The 27,109-nt window shown below is 41.2% G+C and overlaps 1 protein-coding gene across 1 annotated transcript in view; it reads right to left on the bottom strand.

The window, feature by feature from the left end:
- The window catches only part of CFAP54 (cilia and flagella associated protein 54), a 159,377-nt gene that overhangs the window by 15,515 nt on the left and 116,753 nt on the right, over positions 1–27,109 (bottom strand). Inside the window, exons 56-64 of the mRNA XM_056846527.1 lie at positions 17,593–17,689; positions 17,110–17,260; positions 14,087–14,244; positions 13,058–13,237; positions 10,904–11,030; positions 6,960–7,112; positions 6,722–6,830; positions 3,782–3,887; positions 201–293 (exon numbers count right to left, since the gene is read on the bottom strand). Of these exons, the coding sequence (XP_056702505.1) occupies positions 201–293; positions 3,782–3,887; positions 6,722–6,830; positions 6,960–7,112; positions 10,904–11,030; positions 13,058–13,237; positions 14,087–14,244; positions 17,110–17,260; positions 17,593–17,689 (1,174 nt within the window). The remainder of the gene's footprint in view (positions 1–200; positions 294–3,781; positions 3,888–6,721; positions 6,831–6,959; positions 7,113–10,903; positions 11,031–13,057; positions 13,238–14,086; positions 14,245–17,109; positions 17,261–17,592; positions 17,690–27,109) is intronic.

Genomic DNA, 27,109 nt, shown 5'->3' with positions numbered 1-27,109 from the left:
GCTTACTTTGGGAGCTAACTATTGGCTGAAAAGTATGGAAAAATAGAATACAAAAAGATACCAGGTACTACCAACCCATCCATGCCCTACCCCTTCATCCTTTCATTTCTGCAATATAAAGCGTACGCCCTTGATTTTTCCTATCTCAGATAAATTAAATATTCCCTGAACATAGATGCAGATTATTAAAAAACACCAACCTGTGCAGCAGCCCTTACTGCAATCCAAGCCTGCACTCTGTACATTTCCATGGCTGTAAAATCATCCGAACTCGCATAGTGTGTATTGCTGGCCTAAAATGTAGGGGAAATTTCAAAATCGGGTCAGTAGGAAATGCAAAATTAGTTATGGAAAAACCATAGAAGTGTATTTAAAGACACATAAACTTCTGTTAAAAATTGCTGTAAATCCAGGAGGAAAAAAATATTCTTATTGATTTAAGGATTTCACCTCTCTGATTCTGCAATCTTGTTCTCTTGAATGGCTAGAAGTTCATGTTGTCATGAATCTGAACATTTTAAAACAGGTGAACCGGAGGAGAAATTGGCCCTGCAATTCTAACCATTTGCACCTGCATACAGTTTGCAAGAATGGAGCAATAATCAGTGTGATGTGACAGGTAGCAGCATTTTTGTGATAGAAAGTGCTTTGAAGTTGCAGCAAACTTACAGAGACCCCATAGGGCTTTCAAGGCAAGAGGTGGTTTGCCATTGCCTGCCTCTGCATAGCAACCCTGGACTTCCTTGGTGGTCTCCAATACACATCCTAATCAGGGCTAACCCTTCTTAGCTTCCGAGATCTAATGAGATTGGGCTATCTTGGGCCATCCAGGTTAGGGCAGCTAGGATGTTTCCAGTATGCCTCACCCTAGGAGCTTATTCATGCAACTAGACTTACAATTAAATCACAACGTATATATAAACTCTTACGAGAATTTAAGGAAATAGAGATGCAAGTACCATATATGTCCCTACCAGAATTTTTCCGAGTGTTCACTCATCAAAGTGCTTTTATGATTTTCCTCTAATTTTACACACACGTCTGGGGACTGTGAACAAGAGCTGCTGGGGGGGCGGGGGGGCAGAACACATACATCAATGCCATTTTTCCTTTCAGAAGTTCTCACAGTGCCAGGACCTGACCTGGGCCACCCTTGAAATGAGACTACGACTTGAGAGGAGGAGGATTCCTCCATAGTGCTTGCTACTCCTGAGACTCCAAGCGCCTCAGGATCTCCAGAGGGAGGCCCCATGCCAACTATGCAACAGCAGGCTCCAGTTTGGGATCCAACAGAGTTGACGATCCCTTGAGTGGACCCATCCACCTCCAGACCCCCTCCATTTCCTCTGGGACCTCAAGAACAACAAATACGGTGGCCTTAGCAAAAGCCTTAACCAGGTGGAGGAAGATATGCTTTGTAGTTTCAGGAATTCTGCAAGCTAATCCTGCTTGGGAGAAGAGCATCACACACTTGCAAGACCACAGTTCCTACTCTGGCGACAGGAAGAGTGAAGGTATCTGTTCCCTATAAAGTACTTCAGTTGGGATCTGAACTCTCCAGGTTTGACAGACTGAAAACATAGATCATGCACCGCCCTGGGCATGGAGCCATGGTAAGAAGGTTCCAACTATCAAAACCCTCATCTGCCTCCTTTTGTTTCTCCATGATTCCTGCTTCAATAGTCAGCTCCAGTTGGCCTCAGTTTCCTATCCCTTGACTAGGGCTGCGCATATCGATTAACCCAAACCAAAAATAAACCCAAAATTAGCCGTTTCGGCAATAATCAGGTTTCATTTCAGCTGAATACAAAAACATGGGAATCTGTCCGAAGCCAAATAGGCGATTCTGGGTTTCGATTATTCACCTTTGCTCAGATGCATGGGAGAAGGTAGCCTCCTCCCTTCTTTCTATCTTTTACTGGTTTTGTTAGGACCCCATAGTTGGGGCCCTTCTGAGGTAGGGATTGTGTAATCGGAGCCAACTTGGTCAGCCCAATCCATCCAGCATCCTTCGGTGGATTAATCTGGATAGCAGAAGAGTCATTTAAAAGACGGGGTTCCCCCAGTCCCATCTAAAGGGATATACCCTTCAACTAAAAAGCACCAGGTTCTGGTGCTACTGAACAGCTACTGAACAGGCTTCATTCTGAAGAAGATTGCTCACCCGCGCGGATGAACAATCTCCTTCACAAGAGCTGCCTTGGTCGTGACTTCGGCTGGCTCCAATATCACTGCTCCCAAACTGAAGGTCACCCTGAGTAGCAGCTTCATTTCCCAGTACCGTGACCATCTCTTGAAATCAGATTTTTGATTACTGTAATAAAGGACTATTCACAGGATGTCATTTGCCAACCAAAGAAAAGTTTTCTGTGCCTTATTTTTCTTGCATTTAAGCCATTTTCCTCAGTGTGGAAGCTAATTTGCATGGACATCATGCTATACACCCCAGATACGAACAGAGCCCCCAAACTTTGAGGAGTCAGTCAGCTAATCAGCTCTTTCCGCCAGTCCTCGGCAACGCTGATGTTCTGAACCTGAAAACCAATTGACAGCTTGGCTCACAGCATGGAGGGCGATCCCTTTGCGAGCCCGTAAAAGTGGACCTCCTGTCCCAAACTTCACCAAACTTTGGTGACCATCTAAGGAGAGTCCCTTGCAGCTACCCGGCAAATCTGGCGACTCTACCTCAAAAACCGCCCTTCCCTGGAGCCTTGAAAATTCCATAGACTATAATGGACCCAATTTTGGGGGGGAAACCCGGAAATAAAGCTAAATACCCCTTTACTGGTATGGGTATTCTGCTTATTTCGGGTTTACCAAAAATAATCGGGCCCAATGAACCCAAACCAAAAATTTACCTTTTTTTTTTTTTTTTTTTTTTTGCACACCCCTACCTTGTTTTACAATACCTGTGCTGGCCACACAGAATGGAACACACAAAACAGTTTTGAAGATGGTGTGCATCCATAACTGTGTTATCACAGCTGAAACAAAATAATAATTATATAAAACATAAAAGCATATGACAAAAAAGAATGTTCACAAGGCCCTATAAAGAGCAGAGTCTGCAGCAGAATTTGCTGTCTCACCCCACCCAAAAACAAAAGGTGATCAGAGAAGAATGCAATCTATGGGAATTCTATGGATCTTCTGTCCAGGATTCTCACTTTTCTCTCTCTCTAATCTCCCTGGTGTCTGTAAAGACAATGGACACTATGAACAATTGTGGGTATGAACTGTGATCCAGGGATCATGGAAAAAACACCCAGGGCTTTGCCAAGAACAAGCATTGGGGGGGGGGGGAGGTTATTTTTAGATCAGTCTGCACATATTTGTGTAATTCATGCATTATCAGAAAAGTGCACCCAACACTTCAGTATGATTCTCTAAAGTGATACAGATTAATTGTTTAATGCTATGTATTAATATCAGATTTTAGCATTCATATGGCTGGCCTTTAAGATGGTAAGTTCATGTCATCAAAAACACAGGCAGCACTTCCCTTTTATGTGATTTTAGCTGTTCTGGTTATCTTGTTCTCCTAAGCAAAGAAAATAATAACCACTCTACTCCTGGGATCACAGTCTCACAAATTTGTCTTAATGGTATGAAGATGTAGGATATGTGGTCAGCCTGAATTATCCAGATAGCTTTTTCCAAGGCTGATCTTCATCATGATTAGCAAATATGCACAACCTGAACAATTATCTTCTCAATCACAGCCAGACTTGGCTGACAAACGTATGTTGACACGTACTAAATTTTAAAAGATGGTACACACCTTTGCTTTGAATGCTTTTCCCTTCACAGTGCTTGAAGGTTCCTGCTTGGCTTTAATTAGATAAAAATATAGCAGTGCTACCTCCAAGTATGCTCTTCTTATTAATCTGCAAAACCAAAAGTGATTTTAACTTGCACATTATACATTATGTGTTTTATATGTTTTCTTTAATTGTTGTTTTTGTGTCTCTGTGTGTATTTATTGGCATTATTTATCGTCTGCCTTTCTCAGAAGGACTCAGGGCGGATTACATAGAGTCAATACAATCAACAAAATAGGACATTCAATAAACAATGCATTAGGATTGTGAAAGTCTGGAACTGACCAGAAATCTAAAAGATAGAACTGAAGCATAGCACAAGTATTAACATTACACATTAAGTGGTGCAATAATCAAATAGGATCCTACTTACAGTAAGCTATGCACAGTGGTATAGACAACAGTCTCTAATCATTAATCCAAGTAAGTTTGTAAACCATTTTGTACAGTGTAGTAGTCCTGTTACCTAGGAGCCCCGTGGCGCAGAGTGTTAAGCTGCAGTACTGCAGTCAAAAGCTCTGCTCACGACCTGAGTTCGATCCCGACGGAAGTCGGTTTCAGGTAGCCGGCTCAAGGTTGACTCAGCCTTCCATCCTTCCAAGGTCGGTGAAATGAGTACCCAGCTTGCTGGGGGTAAAGGGAAGATGACTGGGGAAGGCACTGGCAAACCACCCCGCAAACAAAAGTCTGCCTTGGAAATGTCGGGATGTGACGTCACCCCATGGGTCAGGAATGACCCGGTGCTTGCGCAGGGGACCTTTACCTAGTCCTGTTACCTAAGCAGAAAAGTCCTGTTGAATAATTTTTTGCATCATTTTGGGGAAAGCCAGGAGAGTGGAAGTTTTCCTGGCCTCTGCATGCAGGCCATTCCATAAAGTGAGGGCCACAACAGAGAATGCACAAGTATGGGCATTACTTGAGTTTCCTCATTTGCAGGTTAGCACCCACAGAAGACCATACTAACATCAGCACAGCTGTCGCGGCAGTGCATAGGGGGAGAGGCAGTCCCACAAATAAGAGGAGCCAATGCCATGAAGGGCTTTGTGTGTGATAGCCAATACCTTAAATTGAGTCCAGTAACAAATGGGCAGCCAATGGAGTGTCGGCAGAATGGGAGTAATGTGCATGCTCAAACTAGCTCCTGATAATAGCTAAGCCATGACATTCTGCTCCAGCTGGAGTTTCCAAATTGATTTGGAGGGGAGCCAATGTACAGTGCATTACAGTAGCCTACTCTCAATGTTACTGTGGCATGGATCCAGGTGACCAGATCAGTCATATCCAGATAAGGGTCCATCTTAAGGGCTAGGCTGAGTTGGTACAACATCCAGTAAGAGCAACAGAGAAGCATGGATTTTGTCTACACTCAGACAGATGTCATCAACTAAACCTAGTAGAGCCATCTCTGTCCTGTAGCTTGGACTGAAGCCAGACTGACAAGGGTGTAGAGCAGGTGAGTTATCCAAGAAGTCAATGTTGCTTCACTACTGCTCTCTCAGTCACTTTGCACAGAAAGGGCAGATTAGAGACCAGGCAATAATTAATCACATTTTTTTTTGCAGGGATGGTCTTTCATCTACAGGGCAAGTGGATAACTGCCTCTTTGAGTTGCCAAGGGAAAATGCCCCTGAGTTAGTGACTGATTTATAATAGATACTAAGGGTTTGTTGATGTGGTCCTTACTTACACACACACTCACATTAGAGATCTGACTTTGTAAGAAGGCATACAGGTTTCCAGGGAGCTTACATCCCAGGGTTTGCATCCAGTGCTTTCAAATAGAACTTCTATCAGGGGGGCTGAGTTTCAAGATCAGCAACGGAGGTCAAGGGAGAGCAGGAGAGGACCCCTTTAGTCTGAGTTTCCTGAAGGAGGACATACAAGCTCCCCATCAGCAAGGAGGGTAGTGTGCCGCAGTATCCTTTCAGCACCTCATTACCAAATCATTGGCAATCATTACCAAAAGTCCTGCCTCTCTTCCAGGGCTTTGAACCAATTGTGATTTTAGTCTCATGTAAACCCCAAGTGACAGTCAGCCAATCGGAGCCCATAGAACTCCACCAGATTGGAGGGGGTGAGCCAGCCTCAGCTTAAGAAAGATGAAGAAAAACCTCTTTCTCAGATAGGGATTTTGGTGGCTCTGGATAAGAGTGTCAGTTTAGCCAGGTTTTTATTTGGCTTTTAGTTAGGGTTTGGGATCATTTTAGGGAAGAAAGCTTGTTTGAGTGAAACAAATAAGCATTCTGTTAAGGGGGCAACATTCTTAACATATGTGAACAGGTTTTGTGGTCCGGAGCTGTGTGTGTTAAAAAAGCAGCCTGGAGAGGATCCTGTCTGTTATGGAAATAGGTTCCAGTGAAACCTTGTAAGCTGAGGTAACTTGTCTGCAGAAAGGGGAATCAAATCTCCCTTCAGGGTTTAATTACGTTAATGGAGGCTGAACTATTAGAGTAGTGGGGAAAGTTTGTAACCTATGGGGGTGAAGCTGAGATCCAGTTGATTTATTGTTACTGATTACCAACTTGCTACCAACTCTAATCAAAGCCTTTTTACCTGATGGTGGGTGGTTGGGGTTTAAAGAATCCTTAGGAGAGGCCAGAATGGGGGACTGGACAGTCTTCAGTCCAGTTGCCTCAAGAGTCCTCTCCCCCCTCCCCCCATAGCTGCCACAGCACTCTATTTCAACCCTAAAATACCCTTTAAAAAAAACTAGAGTACCAATCCAAATCATGCTTACTTTGAAGCAAGACCCATTAATTATTTCCAAATAAGCATGGGTAAGATTGTGCTGCAGATATTGTGCATATGGAGGACCGAAAACTCCTGTAAGCCTGTGCTTTACAAGTAAATAAATAAATAACACAATCAAGAACTAGAAGCAAAAGAACTGGAACAGTTACCCATAATTTTGGTAATTTTGCAGACTTAACTTGATAGCTTCCAGCAAGGTCTCGACAGCTGATGTTGATTTATTGTTACTGATTACAGTGATCTGTCGCTCTAACTTCCCTAAAAAAGAAAGACGCAGGAATTAAACTGACAAGACTTTTTTCTCCTGTCAGAAATAATGAAAAAATATATTATGAATTCAAGAACTATAGTTTCAGGAAAACCATGGGAAAATTAGATGCATATTACCTTTCCAAAAAAGAATCTCTGCTTCCAGGTCTAATTCACTTTGTACTGATGCTCTACAAAGTTCCAGCGCTGTTTCTGTATGCCTGAGGGCTTGTTGCCACTGCGACTGATTTCTTTTAGGTGAGCAAGACAATTCTAGAGCTAGTGTATGACCTAGAAATTAATGTGCGAGAAAATATTTCAGGAATTATTTAATAATGTAAAATACTGTAAAAATATAATGATTTCCTTACCTTAAAATTCCTGTATGTTTGTTTATGTTATAGTCCGCCTTCTCGGCGACATAAAATTCAAATGGAATTTAGACACAAATAAATTCAGTCTAAGAGGAAATTCATATCTTGCATCAGTTTTAATTGAACTGAAGTCTGGCCAAACCACACTGACTTCTTGAAAGTCATGTGACTTTGTCCTAATACCAACTTATTCATACAAAAAGCCAATGGGGTGGACTGATTATTCATAAGTGGACTGAAAACAGCCTGACAGGGTCACTGTCTTCACAATCTAGCATTGCATTTGGCACTGGGTGAAATTTCATGACGAGGTTTGATGCTTTTGTGAGAAGCTCTCACATGGCTGCTGGATGTTGAATTTAAGCAGTCCTTAGTCTTGCAATCTCCTCATGCTGCATGCTTCCCTTATTCCTCCACCTCCAACATCATTTGTGGCTCAAAGGAGCAGCAGCTGATCATTGCAGGTTGGCCCTCTAAGAGTCAAGCACTGCCAGCTGGCTCTTTGACAACCTGCTGTCTGACAATCAGCTGTTCTGAAGCTCGTCCCAGGAGGCAGGGAAGGAGAGTAACAGAGCAGAAATTGCTCAGAAGGCACTATTGGTCTTTCACAGGCTGGGCATGCCTGAAGCCTGGCTAGGGCCTTTAAAAGCCTTGAGGAAGAGGCTGGTGAGGACAGGCTGGCTCTGTTTCCTGGCTCAGAAGGGAGTAGAGCTAGAGGAGGTAGTATCCAATCTCTGCCTGAGGCCAGTGGAAGGCACTTCAGCCAGACTGGATCCTGGTGGATGGCAGCTGAGGCCTGGGATTCTACAAAAACATCTGCTACAAAAAAGCACTGTTATATCTAATATACCTGAAAATATCTATATATCTAGATTTCTGGTTCTAGGGGCTGGTTGAGAGACAAAGGTAAAATATTATTTTTATGGAACAGATTATTTGAAGGTAAATATTTAAAGTATTTCTCCTTTGTTTCGATTGTTTATACCTTGAATATGGGTAGAACTTTGAAACATGAGAATGAAGTACTGTGATTACATCCTTAATGAAGTCCTTAATACATTGGCTCCAATGATGTTCTCAATACCATTTAGCCATTTATAGAAGGATAAAATAAGTAGGAGAAATGTGACATTAACTCCTCATGCCTGTGGGCCACTGAAACCCATTTCTAAGTATTGAAAAATTTCACAGCCATCAAGTAAGGCACTCAAACTTACTTACTGGATTAAGTAATAGACAAACAACCATCTGATCTAATCCCTAGGGAGAGAGGCAGGATAATTCTGTTTCACTGAAGGAAAATTTAGTTTGGGTTCAACCCAAGCTGTCCCCCTATCTAAGTGAATTCCTACTAGGGCCTGCTCCTCATAGCATTCCCCTTCTTTTTTCCTTTCTCAAGGAATGCTCCTAACTGTGGTCACTTTTTGTCTATCCATCCTATTTTTCTGTCTCAGAAGCCCAGACCTTTCTCCATTCTGAATTTAGCTTGGCAAATCTTCCAGCATTTGTCCTATCTTCCCATCAACTCCATCCTCCCTTGTGCCCTAAAATCTCACAATTTCCCAGCAATGGCAATTTCTCTTTCACCCTCAGTTTTACATTAATCTTCTTGCATGCCCAAGGATGCAATCCTAAGCATACTTATCTGGAATTAAGTATCCCTGAACACAGTGGGTCCTAAGTCTGAGTACAGACATGCATATGATTACACTATAAATGTCTCCCATTAAGACTCTGTTTTAGCAGCCCTTTTTTCCTCTCCCTCCTTTAACCTGTCTGCTGCTCTATATTTGGGGTTCAGTTGATACACAAACATTCACAAGGAGGGTACTGTCAAATTATTTTCCATACCAGCAACCATCTGTTAGGCTGGTTCCCATTGAGTATTTTTGCTGTGTTTTATTTCCTGCATAGCATTTAAAATGGTCTCTTTTCTGCCTTATCTATCCCCTGTAGCCAATAAAACTGAACTTTTAAACTTAGAATTGTTTTCCCATCTTTTCTAAGATTTTGCTTCTAAAATTCTTTTTACATACATAAACTAAAAAGATCCCATACAGGCTAGGCATACAATTATGAATGCACACACAAATGTTCCCTTATTCCATGGTAACAGCTGGCTGGCCATTATAATTTAAATTTCAGTCCTTACTTCACTGTCTGGTAATTTTGGTGTTCCACAAGGTGGCTATTAGCAAGCTGCGGAATTTTGGACTGTCAGAGAATTCAATCTCCTTTCTGGGACAGAGGCTGAAGATCATGTGTCTGTTGCTGTCCTCCTTTCCACTGTGCCATAGGTCCTCTATAGGGGGAGGCAACGTGGTATACTGCTGTCTATTTGTGTGCTATATGTATGGAAGTTGCACGCACTGAACTGGGTGACATTACAGGAGCTGTACTGCTACAACCATCCTTTGACTGGTTCCTTTTGTGTATAGGTAATGTGGAGGGTGTTGGTGGTGTACAATACAACCCTGTGATTGATGGGAAGACTCAGCATTGCCATGGACACTGGGGGAATGTCTGTCAATGCTGATGAAATCTATTGTTCCGATTTTTTCTGCTTTGATGCTGGGAGTGAATGGAATTGCAGCTATATTATACTGATGCTATACTGGCATTAGTAGGAAACAGTAGTATGACAGGATTGCAAAAGTTGTGGAAAGGTTCATTACAAAGTGACCTTACTGATCCCCCTGACAAATTTTTTATGGCAAAATGTACAGGGGCTTCGTATAATAATAATAATAAAGCTGTCACCTAGCATCTATTTTCCTTTTTTGGTTTGCTGGCAAGAGTATGGGCAATTTTTGCCAATTTCCCTTTCCCACTTTGCTACCTGTACTGTGAAGGATCCCATGATCCACAGGGGCAGAATGTAAGGGGGGGGGCATGAGCTGCTATGGAAGAGGGAAGGCAGAAAAATCCTGTTCTATGAGCTTTGCTCTGCTTGTGATATAACAGATAATTTCCAGTATATCCATAACTCAACTACAGACTTTGACTATAGGTGTCAATACATACCCTCTACCATTTAAACTGTTGCTGTGCTGTTGATAATTTCAGGATGCTCCAGTTACAGCAGTGGAACTCATTCCACAGCTTGCAGAGAACCACATTCGCAATTACCATCAACCGAAAGAGCTACATGAATACTGTATACCCTGTGTGCCATCCAACCAAACATACACATACAATAAGATGTAACTGTTTAATATTAAAGATCACGATGGGTAGCCATGTTAGTCTGTCTGTAGCAGTAGAAAAAAGCAGGAGTCAAGTAGCACCTTAAAGACTAACAAAATTCCTGGCAGGGTATTCCTGGCACAGGGGTTGTTGGAGAGGAAGGGGCCTTTTACTTCCAACCCTGGCATGAAGTTTACAGATTGAGTGTACCCAGGCTCTGGTCCTTGTAGTGGCAGTTGTTTCAAGGTGGGAACCACCTGTCAACTTTCTTGGGACATGGGGCAGGTGCCACATGGGGGAACAATGCCCAGAAGAGCCACAGATGGCATGTTCAAAAAGACACTTGTGTCTCCTGAGGCACTGAGTATCACTGCGTTGCAGATTTAAACATAAGGATTTATATACTTGATGACACTGAAAAAATTCATACATGTCTTGTAACAACTTAAAGCACTAAGCAACTTAAAGCACAACAGATGTTTATAATAAAAAGGCTATACAGAAAACTTAAAATTTTCTTACCAATTCTCATTTTGACTTTTGCCAGTAATCTGACATGTGGCAGATATATGTTTTTCAAAGGCAGCACCGGAGTTGTAAATGTAGGGTCTTCAGCATTTTGTTTAATTGATTCTCCCAAAATATATAGCTGTCAAAAGGTATAATTTAGTAATAAAAATGATACAACAATACATCTGATTTATTTTATACAAACAATTTCTAATCTTACATTCGTCTCTGTAATAAGTCTTTAAACACTCAAAATTCCAGTGATCTCAGAGGTATAGAGGTAGATACTGATGAAGTCGATACTGAATTACTGTAAGCTAGAAAAGGGGTAAGGATTTAGGACAAGAGAAGGCAGCAATCACAGTAAACAGCAAAGTGCTGGAACAAAGCAACCATCAGCTATGACTGTGAGCCAGAGAGCCCCAAGCAGAATACCATAATGTTGAAATGGATCCTTTGCAAAAAAATCATAAGCACAATTAGCTTAATTATGCAAGGACTTGTGCATCTGCATGTAGAAGGGGATGTACAGTTTGGACTGATTTTTGTCATATAAACTGAGCACGTGAGCAAAATAGCTACTCAGCAGACAGAAGCAGATCCTTGGATCGTAGCCTAAAAGTTTTGACAGCATAGCATTCATCTGATAATAGCCTTTGTATTAAAAAATCTGGGAAATTAGCTGTGAACACACAGTACAGTTAGGAACTATCTCTTTCTAAAAGGTGAAAGTTCTCATTAAGGCAAGAAAAAAAGGGAATCTATAATTTTTATCAATACATGCAGATTCTCCACCAGCTTTACTTCTGTTTTATACTTCTCTCAATACCTAAATCTCCAGCACGTTTACAACCCTCATAGCTATTCCTCCATGTTTTATCTTTCTGTGTGATGTTTGATTAGATGCTTGTTACAACTAATTGAAAGAAATCCTTGCTTTGAATCATAAGCGCAAGCAGAGTCACAGTAGAGGAAGGCAGCTTCCCTCCCCCCACCCCACTGCAGCCTTCTGTCCCCTCCCCCCAAATTGTGCTACTGTGAGTCAGTGGATTTGAGGGACAGCATGAGGAACAAACTCGGAGTCTGCAGCAGGAAGGTAGAATCGGTGAAAATCTCCCTCCCTCCCCTCCACCACAGATGAGAAAGCCATTCCACTGGAGCTTCCGCTTTGCTGATAGAAAATCACCTCAGGATCCATGATTTCTCAGCTCTGCAGGCCAGCAAACACACACTCCAGGTAAGGAGCAAATGCTGGAAAATACATTCACAAAGGCAGGAAAAGATGTAGACTAGTTTCAGTTGCTTGTGGGCAAACAAATGGTAGCAGCTGTTAGAGAACAGAGCCCAAAGGATGGGTGGAAATGGTATATTCAAAAAAAAAATCTGCTATGGCATAAAAACCATGTGAATAAAACAGCGAGAAAAACACAGAGGTTTGAATCCAGTGGGATCTTTACTTTTTTGTCCTTTGAATGTAGAAATTTCCCAACCCACATCACTGGATGAGTGCTAAACTACACTCTCTTTTTAGATCCCAGCTTCTCTGTTCTCCCTGTGATAGAGTGAAAGTCATTGTAGACTAGCGGATAGAGTGGAAAGCTTGGACCAGGGAGGCCTGAGTTCAGATCCGAGAGTTCATCTGTGAAGTTAATCAGGCAGCCTTGGGCAAGTCACTGCCTCTCAGCCTAAGCAAATTCACACTTTTTTTTTTTTTGGCAAGGATACAATTTTTAAAAGGACCAAGAGATAAAAAAGGGCAGGATAAAGATGTCATGTATTATCACAAACTGTTTTCTAAACTTTTTTCAGTTTCAAAAACGTTTTGTCACAGAAGATGAAGGGCTGCTGTTCCAGAACATAATTTCAAAGCTCTCCTGGAAATAATGGAATAAATCTGTAGATCCTGCCTAGAGATTGCAAAGAGCCTAGAATTCATACAAGCACCATTCTTAACTTCTCTCAACTGAACCTTGCCCCTTGTGTTCAAATTTGTCTCCTTCCTCTACCGTCTGACCTGATGGCATTTAGCATCATACCAAAGATTAAAATCCTATGTGTAGATAGACCATGCTAATGTTCTAGAGCCCAGAAAGTTGTCACTTTCAGGTTGTGAACTCTTGGGGGGGGGGGGAGTACAAGCACAACAAATCAAACATGAATGCTTACCTGTTCAATCACCAGCCTGTGTGCCAGAATTAATAAGTTCAGTTGATCAGTTTTCGAAATGTGTTTTGACTGTTCTTTTTGTGTCCTCATTATGTCAGCTAACAGAAGCATACTTTTCACCAATGTTAAAGAAGCTGGAGGTGAAATCAGCGTCTTTTCATCAAGTAATCTGATTATATCCTGTAGGAATGCAACAGAACACAGCAAAATATTAGATCTGAGTCCAGTAGCACTTTAAAGACCAACAAGATTTTCAGGAGATAGATCAGGATAAGTAGCTGTGTTAGTCTGTCATTAGCAGTAGAAAAGAGCACGAGACCAGTAGCACCTTAAAGACAAACAAAATTTCTGGCAGGGTATAAGCTTTCATGAGCCATAGCTCATTTCTTCAGATTTCCAGGGTATACATTTTCAAGAATCAGATACTTTGATTCTCAAAAGCTTATATTCTGGAAATCTTGTTGGTCTTTAAGGTGCTACTGGACTCGAACATTGCTCTTCTACTGCACACTAACATGGCTTCCCACCTGAAAGTAACATCTTGACAGCCAAAGTGTAGATCAGTGGTTTTAAAATACTGGGTCTTCCTTCTAAATTTATTCTATCTTCTGCTCCCCAGTCCATGTTTCACAAGCGGGCATGCAAAAACTTTGCATATATTGCCTGTAACCTCGGAATTGGGGTTCTAATTCAATACTAATTTAACAATGTCACAAGAAAATGTTCAGACAGTGACATCTCTGACAATCATACACAGAGAGACACCATTAGAATAAATCTGATGAGATGAGAGGTGTAATTTTTTCACAAATCAAATATGGGGGTCCCTCTCTTATGGGGACTGAAATTACATTTTGGTTGACATAGCAAAGAAGGCATCACACTGGCTCAGGATCATAGCTTTACCCTGTCCCTACGCCATAAGGTTACCCCCCCTCCATTTGATAAAAAGAATATCTAAGCGAACTAGCTAAAATAAAGGAATCAGCAATTTCATAAGAAAAATGTATTCGTGTTTGGCCTTCAAACCTGTAAATGAAGCTTAATGTCAGTCACTGGTTGTCTTTCTTGCAGGCCTAGCATGACGTCTTGCATTCTAATTTCAGCAAGTACCTCAACATCATTAAATGCTTCTGCTTCCATTTGTACCTCGCTGATCAGACATGAGCACTCTGTCAGTTCATTTTCTTAAAAAATAGATTCATATACCTTAATCAATAAAGCATACTCCAAATTGCCAGCATATAAAATTTGCCAATAATAGTATCTATAGAATTTATGACATGCAAATCCCATTTAATACGAGGCACTGACAAAAGTAATATTGATCCTGTAAACCTTAGATTGCCCTTACTGTACTCTAGTGGCTAGGCCCAGACACAGTGCTGCTGAGTTATCAAACCAGGATTAGATTCCTGGGAGTGCCTCCATCGCAGTTTTGACTATATCTGTGGTTATCATTACACAAGCAGCAGTATTATTGCTGCAATTAGTCAGTTTCAAACCAGTTTGCAACCATGGCAGAGGAAGGCTTGAAAACTGAAGTTTGATATCAACTCTAGTTAATGCTAATAAGTGTGCAGTTGTATAGCCTGTACTACCAGTTAGTGCAACGATCAATGAAACTGAAAGAGCACAGCAATGGCTTTTAGCCTGGAAGCTAAACGGAACCTCCACATTCAGATAACTAGGTGTTGGGGACAAAAGCAGGGAACAGCCAAAGCCTTCACACCCCACCTGGGAGCTTCCAAAAGCACACATGTTACAAATGCAGTGTTAGGCTAGACAGACCTTCTTTGACCCGTCAAGGCAAGGCTTATGTTTTCACGATCTGCACCCATATTTGAAGCTCTACACTCACAACCCAAAGGCTCATCAGCAGTGTACCAAATCAGAACCAGGTAACGCCAGAGATCACAGGCAACGCTAGGTGTGCCTTCTTGAGTTTCAGCATAGTACTCTCAACTATATGGAGAGGTGGTACCACATCTCTTTTTAGTAATATATCTTAACACAGCACCAGCAAAAAGCAAGCATGGTCAAGTGCTACTTCAGTAAGAAGAACATTTCTGAACGAGGCACTAATCAATGTGAAGTTGGTTTAGAGCAGTGGTCGGCAAACTCATTAGTCAACAGAGCCAAATATCAACAGTACAACGATTGAGATTTCTTTTGAGAGCCAAATTTCTTAAACTTAAACTATATAGGTAGGTACACTGTTTATTAACTTAATAAACTTTAATTAAAGTTTTAAGTCTTAATTAAACTATAGGTACGCTGAATAAAACTTGATATCATACTTAATAATGATCTTATTTATTGATAAAAATTAAATTGTAAGTAAGGTATCCATAAAATTAAATAATGACAATGACTGACAAACACTTAATGTGAACAATGGCCTTGCACTTGGGTGGGTACTTTAATTGAGCCAAAAGAGAAACTGCCACTGGTATTTCTTCTTAAAGCTTATATTTGCATTCTTTTAAAAACTCTTTTTTTATTTTCATAACATAACTTTACAAATATACAGAAATGACACATGTTGGATACCTTTAGAAAGCATAATTTTGACCATATGCCAATAATTTATTGCTCTCGTGTAGTTCTACTACATGTAGATATAATCAGTGTTCTATTCCTCATTGCTAGGTACTGCCTTATAAATCTTCGAAAGCTTAACAGGTGAAAAATGCCATTGGTGAATAATCTTAATTAAGTTCTCCCATACCGCGGCTCCTCGCCCTCCGGCTCCAGCCCTGGGCTGTTCACTTCTCAGCATGAGGCTCTGCCCCCTTTTCAAATTCCCCCCTCCCGAGTGACCTGCCCCTCCCCCCCACTGACCTCCAGGCGGCGGTTGGGCGCCTTCCCTCTTCCTCCCTCCCAGAGGCTTTGATCTTCTTCCAGCCCCATGCCGGGGCCTCTGCCCCAGGGCGCCTCCCGCAGCCAGGCCCGGGTACCCTCCTCTCTCGCTTCCTTTTTTTCAACCTTCCGTCACCATCATATATATATTACACTAAATTAAAAAAAGGCTATGCGGATGGTTTCGACCACCAATGTCTTAAGAGTAAGGAAAGATGGAAAATAAAAAGGAAACACAAGCATATTCTCCGAGGGGGGGGGAAGGAGAGGGCAGCCCACCACCGTCCGTCCCCCAGGCTGAGAGAGAGAGACGCGCGGGCTGCGGGCGGAGAGCAGCTCCAGCTCGACTCCCCAACCCCAGCTCTGCCCCGTCAGCCGAAGCAGAGCGGGGCTCCAGCCCCCCAACCCACCCACCCCAGGCTCCACGGCTCATCCCGCCGCCGTCTCTCTTTCACCGCCGCCACCACCACCGCCGCCCTCCGCCCAGCCCACCCCGAGCACCCCCCGCCTCCCCTTCACGAACCCCTTGCCCGGCCCTGGTCCTTACCACGGGGTTTGTATTAGCCAAGTTCGCCATGTCCCGTGTCAACCCCCCCTGGCAGGACAGCCTCTCCTCACACCCACCCCCTCAACGGCAGTAGCAGCAGAGCAGGCAACGGCAACACTTCTCCCTCCCCCCACCCCGCCAGGCAATGGCTGCGCTCGAGCAGGCTCCTTCCCCTCGCCCCCCACGGTGGCAAGCCCCCCTCCCCACCCTCTGTCCCAGCGGCCGCTCGATGGGGAAAGAGCTTCAACCGCCCTCCCCCGCAGCCCGGCCTTACACGGCGGCCCTTGGGCTGCAACCGCCAGCCCCTCTCTCACTTCCTCTCACACAGTCGCCTCGCCTCTGCTCCCCCCTGGCCTGCCCGGGCCGTGACCCTGCACCTCCGCCCCCTGGCAGAGGGCCGCGAGCCGGGGGGAGCAGAGGCGATAGCCGCCAGCCCGCTCGCTCGCTTGCTTGCCGGCCGCTCGCCGCCTCCACCTGCAGGAAGGAGCCGCAGCATGCCACCGCCTCCTCCTCCTCGAGAGCCGCACTCAAGGGGCCAAAGAGCCGCCTGCGGCTCGCGAGCCACGGTTTGCCGACCACTGGTTTAGAGTGAATTAGCCAACACATAGACATGAACACTAGCTGTTTCTGGATTAAATATTACCTGTCATTGTTTCAATGCCTCTTATCTGTGCTGTAATTGCAGTCACTAAAGCCAGACGACACTTCAGCCATAGATGTATGTTCATATGTTCCCGTGCTATTACATTGTGTAACAGATGGGAATCCTCAATATAAATGCCATGTTCATTTGGCTAAAAGACATAAGAAAAGTCCCTTGGAAAATAAACAAATGCATCCATTCTTGCTAGACTGACATATTATTCACAAAGAGAAAAATGTGAGCATTATGTTATTTATAAAAACACTTGTTATGTTTCTAAACAATGTGGGGGCATTTACGATACTTATCTATTAATCTAAAACTTGATAAGACACAATATATAAGAAAATTATAGAGAAACATTTTTAACTTGGACAATAACTTTACTGGCATTTGTACAATTTTCAGCATTTTGCTGCTATTGATCCCACATGTTCTATCATAAACCTGTCAGCCAGAAAATCTGTATCAATAAATACATGCCTCCTCTGATCTCTCTGTATCCTGTGGTAAATCAGAAGTTTTCTTGAAGACATCTGCATCCTGAAGGAGTTTTATTGTGGTAAAGACCAAAGCAGCACTGAAATAAACAAAAACACAATGGAACATAAAATGTTTTCAGTATTTTGTATCTTCATGCAAGTCATTCCAGTACTTCAACTGCCATTCATGGAGTTTGATTTAATCAGGCAAAAAGGAAATATAAACCACAGATATATTGATAGTACTTACAAACTAACATTTTAAGCATAATATGAAAGTGGGAAAATGTGTGATCAGGTTTTATTTCCGTGCTTACAGATGTCCTAGACTTGATTTCGAGATTAACTATTCTAAGTAGACAACCAGCTTCAGCCCTGTCTGGAAAACTTACCATTTCATCACAGTGAAAAGATGGCAGAATGTGGCATTTTGCTTAGGGTTTCTTTTTTTTTTTATATAAATTTTATTGGGTTTTATACTATAAATTTTCCATTGCAATAAACAACATCTATAACAATATAAAATTTCAATTCTGACTTAAGGTTGTTATAGTTCCATAACATATAATAAAAAAAAAGAAATTGGAAAATCTTTGACTTCCCCTTCACCTCTATCTGCCTCTTAATAAAAAGTTCATCCCGTCGTAGTTAGTCTAATCTTAATAATCTATCAATACCATTTAAAAAAAGAAAACCATAATCTGTTAGTAAATATAATTATACTTATTCATTATAAAAAAGATAAAGAAATCCTCTGGATCAGATTAGAAAATATTCTTCCATTCTCCCCAATTTTAACTCATATTCACAATAATGCATCCACGCCTCCCATTCCCCCAAAAACCGAGCCTCATTTTCTTCATTTAAAATAGCTGTGAGTTTTGCCATTTCTGCCACTTCAAACATTTTAACAATCCAGTCTTTTTTCTCGGGAATTTCAATCCCTTTCCATTTCGCTGCATAAAGCAGTCTCGCAGCTGTTGTGGCATAAATCAAAAAGGTTCTTTGTGTTGGCAAGTCGTCTGGAATCATAATAACATCATTTCTGGTGTTTTGGGTATATTTTTTTGTAATATTAGTCTCAGTTCATTGTAGATCATGTCCCAAAAGTCTTTAGCTTTGTCACAGGTCCACCACATATGATAAAAGGAACCAATTTCTTTGTTACATTTCCAACAGATAGGGGACATTGTTTTGTAAATCTTTGCAATCTTCTTAGGTGTTAAGTACCATCTATACATCATTTTATAAATGTTTTCTCGCACTGACTGTGCTTTTATTCCTTTTAGGTCTTTAGACCATAGTCGTTCCCATTTATTTAAAGCAATGTCATGTCCCACATTTTGAGCCCAGTCAATCATAGTTGGTTTAATCGTGTCCTGCTCACAATATATTGTTAAAAGGAGATTATACATTTTAGAAATCAGTTTTGTGTTATTATCTAATAAAATTTTTTGAAAGGAAGATTTTTCTTTAGAAAATCCTTTTTTAACATCTTGTACAAAAACTGATTTAATTTGATAGTATTGGAGCCATTGTAAATCATCCTTAAGATGTTGAAAGTCTTTTAGTGAGCATTGCTTTCCATCCCATTTAATTAAATCTTGATAGGTAATAAATTTGTCTGGTCTAAGTGGGCGCAATGTTAGCATTTCTTGAGGCGATATCCACATCGGTGTTTCTGGTTCCAAAATGTGTTTGTATCTCATCCAAATACGAAGTAAAGAGGACCTGATTATATGATTACGAAATGTTGCTTGTAACTTAATTTTATCATACCACAAATAGCCATGCCATCCGGTTAAATTATTATAACCTTCCAAGTCTAGCAAACGTGTATTTGACAAATTCATCCAGTCTTTTATCCATACTAAAGCTACCGCTTCAGCGTAAAGTTGAAAATTAGGTAGTGCTAAACCTCCTCTAGTTTTTAGATCCACCAAGTATTTGTAAGCAGTCCTTGGTTTTTTCCCTTGCCAGATGAAGTTTGAAATGTCTTTCCTCCAGGTATCAAAGTATTTAGTATGTGATATTATTGGCAAATTTTGAAATAAGAAGAGCATCCTCGGTAAAACATTCATTTGAATCGTTGAAATACGTCCCATTAACGACAATTTTTTATTAGACCATATAATCATATCAGTTTTAATCTTACCCCATAACTTGAGGTAATTGTTGGTTATCAGATCTTTATTCTTTGCAGTAATCCAAATTCCCAGGTATTTAACTTTGTTGGCTTTCTCCCAACCGGTATATGATATAAATTCCTGTTGCTGTATTTCCGGTAAATTTTTAAATATTATCTTTGTTTTTTCTTGATTCACTTTGAAGCCTGATATTTTCCCAAAGTCGTCCAAAGTCTCCCGAAGTATATTCATTGACTGTGTTGGATTCTCCAAAATTAACAGGAGGTCATCCGCGAATGCTCTCAACTTAAATTCATGTTTTTTAATTCTTAACCCGCGGATGTCCTCCATACTTCTTAGTTTCACACATAACGGTTCCAACACCAGCAAGAATAAAAGTGGAGACAGGGGACATCCCTGTCTAGTCCCTTTTGTGATTTGGCAATTATCTGACATTGATTCATTAACCAAAATTTTAGCCTGTTGGGAGGTATAAATAGCCGATATACCTTTCTGAAAACGATCTCCAAAATTCAATTTATCCAAAATCTGTTTTAAAAAATTCCAAGAGACCATATCAAAGGCTTTTTCTGCATCCAAAAATACAAAAGCCGCAGTTTGCTGGATGTTCTGGTCATAATATTCCAATGAGTCTAGTAGAATTCTTACATTGTCTTTTATTTGCCTTCCTGGTATAAAGCCTGCTTGGTCTTCGTGTATAAGATCCTTAATAAATTGTTTTATCCTACATGCCAAAACCGAAGCAAAAATTTTATAATCCACATTTAACAGCGATATAGGTCTATAATTGAATGTTTTTTCTGGATCCCTTCCTTCTTTGGGTATCAATGATATAAATGCATGTGACCAAGTCTCCGGGGATGTTCCCTCGTCCAAAATTGCATTATAGAGTAGACCAAAAAAGCCAGCTAGATTGTCACTAAATAATCTATAAAATAGTGCAGTAATTCCATCTGGTCCAGGTGTTTTATCCGTTTTTTGTCTCAGTATTGCTTCTTGTATTTCTTCCCTTGTAACTGGAGCTTCAATACATTCTCTCTGGGTCGTTGATAAAGCTTTCATCTGTATTGAATTTAAGAATTTATCTATTTTCTGCTTTGGAGTATTTTCTTTCTGATATAACTTGGAATAAAATGAAACAAATTCTTTTTGAATTTCTGAAGTTGAATAGACTGGTCCTTTAACAGTTTGGATTTTTGTTATAATCTTCTTTTGAAATGAGTCCTTCAGTTGTGTTGCTAAAAATTTACCTGGTTTATTTGCATATTCAAAATACTTTTGTTTAGCAAATTTCAAATTTTTATTCATTTCCTCCATTATTACCAAATTTAGTTGGTGTTTAGATGCAGAAATCTTTATTTGGATTTCTCTTTTCTCCTCTTCCTGTGTTACCGTTACCAATTTCTGCTCCAAATTTTGTAAGTTCCAAAGTATATTGTTTGTAGATTGTAGTTGAGTCTTCTTCCAAGCCGAGTGTTTCTGTATCATAAATCCTCTCAGAACAGCTTTGAATGCATCCCAAACTGTATTTAGAGAAGTTTCCCCATTAAGATTAATTTCAAAAAAGTCTTTCATTAAAACCTGTAATTCCTTTTGTATCTTGTTGTCTTTTAAAAGTTTATCATTCATTCGCCATCTAAATGCTTGTTTATTGTTCCAATCAAAAGTAACAGGATTGTGATCAGAAAAAGTTCTAGGTAAGATATGGATTTTACGTAACTGAGTGAAAATTGATTTACTGGCCCATATCATATCAATTCTGGAGTATGAATCATGTCTCGCTGAATAAAAGGTGTATTCTTTAGCCGTTGTATTCATTGTTCTCCAAATGTCTTGTAATTCTAATTCTGAAGCCATGGTGAAGAAAGTTTTAGGTAAGCATCCATCATTGACATCTTTTGCTTTTGATTTTTTGTCCAAAGATGGGAGAGTAACTCCATTGAAATCGCCCATCAATAAGATTTGGTCTTTTGCGTGTTGGGCTATCAAGTCGTGTAGTTTTTCGTAGAAGGATTTTTTCCCTTCATTGGGTGCATAGATTCCAACCACTATTGTCCTTTGTCCCAATATTTTAGTTCTGATAATTACAATTCTTCCTTCATTATCTTTATATACTAATTCTGGACAAAGACTGGGGTGGGCATAAATTACCACTCCCTTTGTTTTAGTTTTAGCTGAGGCAATAAATGCTTGTCCAAGCGCCTGTTTCTCCAAATATTTTTTATGCTTTAAAGCTATATGAGTCTCTTGTAGACAAATTAGGGAGTATTTATATTTCTGTAGATATTTGAAAATTCTAGCCCTTTTAGTTTTCTCATTCAGTCCATTTACATTCCAAGAAATTGCTTTTGCCATAGTGTAGTATTTTTTAGCAAAATAAAAAGTCTATAATTTGGTACCTCCTTCTGCACCCTGTGCCTCTTCTTCTTCCTCTTCTTCTTCCTCCTTCTCCCCAGGTAATTCTTTAAGATCCATTTTATATTTTCTCAAAAATTTCCCCACATCTGCTTGAGATAGAATTGTCGTTTTCACTTCCTTGTAGGTAAAAGCCAAACCTTGTGGCATGATCCAACGGTATTTGATACCATTAGCTTTCAATGTAGACACAAAGTCTTTGTAATTATTCCTCTGTGAAAGTAGGTGCCTTGGAATATCCTTCAGTAATATAAGAGAGGAATCTCCTGCTGACACTGGATTTTCATAGTGAATCTTCATAATCTTATCTTTAACTCTAGTGTCATAAAACACTATCATCAAATCTCTTGGCTTAGATCTTCTCATTCTAGCAGGTAATGGTATCCTATATATTCTGTTAATGGCTTGTTTTAATTCTTGTTCATCTATCTGAAATAAGTAGGCCAAATTTGGTAATGCAGTTTCTTTATTGTCTCCCATCATATCTGGAAAGTTGCGTATACGAAGATTAATCTCTCTCACTCTCATCTCCATCATAGCCATTTGATTTTTTGCCGCCATCTGATCAGTTTGTATTGTTTCAATCTGTTTTTCTTGGCTTGTTAATTTTTTCTTTGTATCCTTGTGCTCATCCATCACTTTCTTAATTGATGCATCCATCGCTTGCATATCTGTCTTCATAACAGTCATTTGTGTTTTTACTTCTTTCAAGTCTCCTGTAACCACATCTAACTTCTGATTAATAGCTTGGGATGCTTGACCAAGATTTGTCATCATGGAAGTTAACTGTGCCATCTGTGTAGACATCTGTTCAAACTGTTTATTTGTTGCCTCTGTTTGTTTAGTTAGCATGTCCTGTAATTTCTTTTCCATGGTTGAGGTTTGTAATGAGTCCCTTAATTTAGTATAGGCAGGGCTGTGTAGTGAGCCAGAGCGGGGTCGAGGTCCCGACATTTACATTCAAAAGAAGCTGGTAAAATACATGTCCACAGACAGGGCCTTTAAGGTACTAATTAAAAGATAATAGTTCAAACATCAGCCTTATAATTTTTTCGGGTTGAAAAGAGTCGAAATTGGCTTTAAAATTGCGTTTTAAAGTTTTGAAATACCAGTGAGTTTTTTCGGTCGCTCTAGATCGGGTTGATCAGGAAGTAAACCGGAAGTTGCTAGTGCCGCGGACCTTCTATCGCCTCTTCTCGATGGTTATTCCTTCAGGAATGATTTCAAAGTAACTCGAGTGCGAAGCGTATTCAGTCCCACGGCTACTTCCTGTTGTTTTAGTTCCGATGATAGAGAGGGTGTTATAGAGAGTCTTCCGTTCCAGGCACTCCCTTACTACAAACGTGGCAGGAAATTCTTTTCGCCGGAAAATCAGGAAGAAAAATCACCCTCCCCTTCCTTCGGACCTTCTCATTGGTGATAATTCTTGTCAATCTAAAAGGTATCCTTCCGACTCTTTGTTATGGTTTAGGCTGATCGATTTGATAAGGCTCCTGTCGCTAATCCCGATGACTAACTCAGATCAAACTTTTTCAGTTCGGATTAAGGAGGAGTGGGGGTCCCAGAAATATTCTTATCAGCCCCCCGTCTGTTCAAATTTCTAGTAAGTAGACGAAGAGTTCTTTTGTACTCACTTGGGTGTCAAGAGGTGAGGTTCTTTTCTTTATGTAGTCCTTATGTTGGTATTAAGGTGGTGGAGGGTAGAGCTTGAGGCCAGAGTTGCGTTTTGGCGATGTCCTTCCCTAGTGCCCTCGCAGGACCGGCGTCCAGGACTCCGAGGGGCTTAAAAAAGCCCCCTCAGAGTACCTAGGAGGTCAAACCGCGTTTGCGGGCTGCAGGGAGTTCCTGCTTTCCAACCCACTTGCAAAGGTCGGATTGGGGTATCTATGTACCCCAAAAATAACGCAAACTTGGATTTCTCCCAGGACAGCCTGGGGAAATGGAGTGCTCTCTCCAGCGGCACCACCGGAAGTCCTCATTTTGCTTAGGGTTTCAAATGATTTGTTGAATAGTTTTAGTAGAAAACAGAGAAACTGTGCAAAACTTGTGTGTGTGTTAAGTGCCGTCAAGTCGCTTCCGACTCATGGTGCAAAACTTACAATAGAGTTTATTAGATGTATTTGCTATCTGCATAAACCCACCTGAACATGTCCACTTGTCTCAAAATGCTGACTGCTTATAATCTGCTTATAGAATGTATAATGAGAATATTTTAACCCCACTAAGTATGAAACATCAAATGCATTTAGAGGGCCACATCCCACATTTCTTAAAACCACAGGTGGAATGAACTCGTTCTTCAGATATGCAATGACAGAAAAGATATATGTAGGACAGAATTTCAGAAGGGAAATTTGGGGGTCATGCTCCAGAAGCAGGCCCAAATACTGAAAAGGCAAAGACTTTCCCTGCATAATGGAAATTTTCCTACCTGCCTTCGACCATGGAAGAAAGAAGTGGGGTGGGGGGAGGAAAATGCCTGCAAAGGAGTAAACATCAGCAGTTTTCTACAGAAGATGGCATTTTGAGGTGCTTCATGCACAGTTGTGCATTGTTTCTACTTGGACACCAAAGGCCTAATTTCCCATATTCTTAAAACAGTCATGTTTTGCTCTCTCCTAATTACATGTATGCATGAGCACTCACAGAGGCAGCACTGGGCTAATGGGAAGTTTTTAAATGGGTCTGATATCTTCATTCAGCCCTCCATCGTACACTGATGATACTTGTATTGGCGTGTTATATCATATTATGATGCCAATAAAGGTATTGTATTGTATTGATACTTGTATCCTCAAGTCTGAGTAACCTTCAGCAAGCAGAGCAGAAGTTGTTGTGGGCAGCATGCACTGACTTTGCAATTCATCTTAGCAGCCCATATTCCTGCCTGCATGTGTGTTCAAGCAAGTGCATGGGGAGAACAGGGCTCTATTAAGCCTATGCAAAAGTATGCACATGAGCACTGTAACTACCAATAAAGTAATTCCCTAAGCTGGTAAAATTGCCATACAAGCAAGTGGGACATATTTTCAAGTAACATGTTTAGGAGCAAGGGTCTAATTGCAAAGCTGGGATTCTGAACATACTTTGAAGGAGCAAACACAAGAGAAAAAAGGCCATAGGCCAACTGTTGGGTGAAAATGGAGAAACTCTGACAGAGAACAGAGAGAAAGCAGAAAGGCTCAATGCCTATTTTGCCTCATTTTGTTTCCTTGAAAAACAGGCTCATCTAGAGATGACAGTAGGCAAGGCATGGCATCCAGGCTGCTGGTTGACATAAACAGAGAGGTAGCTGAGAATCACCTAGCTGCACTGGATGAGTACAAATCCCCCGGGCCAGATGGTATGCATCTGATAGTGTTTAAAAAATTTATAGACCCTTTGTCCATCATCTACCAGACATCTTGGAGGGCGGGAAATGTGCCACAAGACTGGAGGAGGGTGAATGTTATCCCAGTTTTCAAAAAAGGGAAGAGAGATGATGCAGTAAACTACAGGCCAGTTAGTTTGACCTCTGTCCCAGGGAAGATACTGGAGCAGATATTAAAGAGATCCATCACCAAATTAGGAGGAGGAGCAAACACCCCAGAAGATAGAGATAGAGTTCAGTGAGATCTGAACACACTGGAAAAGTGGGCAGATGTGAACAAGATGCAATTCAACAAGGATAAGTGCTGAGTTCTACATCTGGATAATGAAAATAAGGGGCATGCATACTGGATGGGGGATACACTTCTGGGTAGCAGTGTGTGTGAACAAGATCTTGGGGCTACGGATGGACCGTAAGTTAAATATGAGCAGCCAGTGTGATGCAGCAACAAAAAAAGCTAATGCGATCTCGGGGTGCATCAACAGAGGCATAACATCCAAATTGCAAGATGTCATAATTCTGCTCTACACAGCCTTGGTCAGGCCACACCTGGAATATTGTGCACAGTTCTGCAGGCCTCACTTCAAAAAGGATGTGGACAGAATCGAGCGGGTGCAGAGGAGAGCAACAAGGATGATCAGGAGCCTGGAGACTTAAGCCCTATGAGGAAAGGCTGAGGGAGATGGGAAAGTTCAGCCTGGAGAAGAGGAGGTTGAGGGGGACATGACTGCTCTTTTTAAGTATTTGAAGTGCTGTCACTTAGAGGAGGGCAGGGAGCTGTTCCTGTTGGCAGCAGAGGATAGGACTCGCAATAATGGGTTTAAATTGTGGGCGGAAAGGTACAGGCTGGATATTAGGGAAAAATTTTTTACAGTAAGAGTTGTTCAACAGTGGAATCAGCTACCTAGGGAGGTGGTGAGCTCCCCCTCACTGGCAATCTTCAAACAGAGGCTGGACAAACACTGGTTGGGGATGCTCAAGGCTGATCCTGCATTAAGCAAGGGGTTGGACTAGATGGCCTATATGGCCCCTTCCAACTCTAGGATTCTATGGTTCTATGTTCAGGCAGCAGCTGCCACCACAACACAAGGATCTTCACTGTGTGACTGAAGGTAAGCTGTGTGTATGCAAAAAAAAAAACCTTTAAAACAATATGTTCATTTTCAAAGGCATCCTATTAAGCACAGCTTCTGCCTCAAACATTGAAGGTTTACTGTTAGAATCATGTTCTACCTCACTCCCTGTCATTTTGTCGTTGGCCCTGTGTCCTGCAGCAGCCATTTTGTGGTTATGCCTACCACCCCGTCAGAATCCTACTGGTGCCTGCAGGTTGAAAAAGGTTGGGGACCCCAGTACTAGACTGATAACTATGGACAAATCAAAATTCCCCACTGATGCACAACACAGGTAAAACAAAAATATAGAGGACAATCATCAGTTGTACAGACAAAACAAAACACAAAGGTTCTGAGAATACAGTCCACCAGGGTTCCAGTAGTTACAATTGCCCCATTTGGAACAAAGCCAGCTTCTAAATGGTTACCAACTATTAAGTACATCAGTGGGCAATTGCCTTTCCAATCAGT

This window comes from Euleptes europaea, chromosome 3, assembly GCF_029931775.1.
Source record: "Euleptes europaea isolate rEulEur1 chromosome 3, rEulEur1.hap1, whole genome shotgun sequence".
NCBI lineage: Eukaryota > Metazoa > Chordata > Lepidosauria > Squamata > Sphaerodactylidae > Euleptes > Euleptes europaea.
The sequence above is the reverse complement of the archived record's forward strand: the minus strand, read 5'-3'. Positions and strand labels throughout refer to the sequence as shown.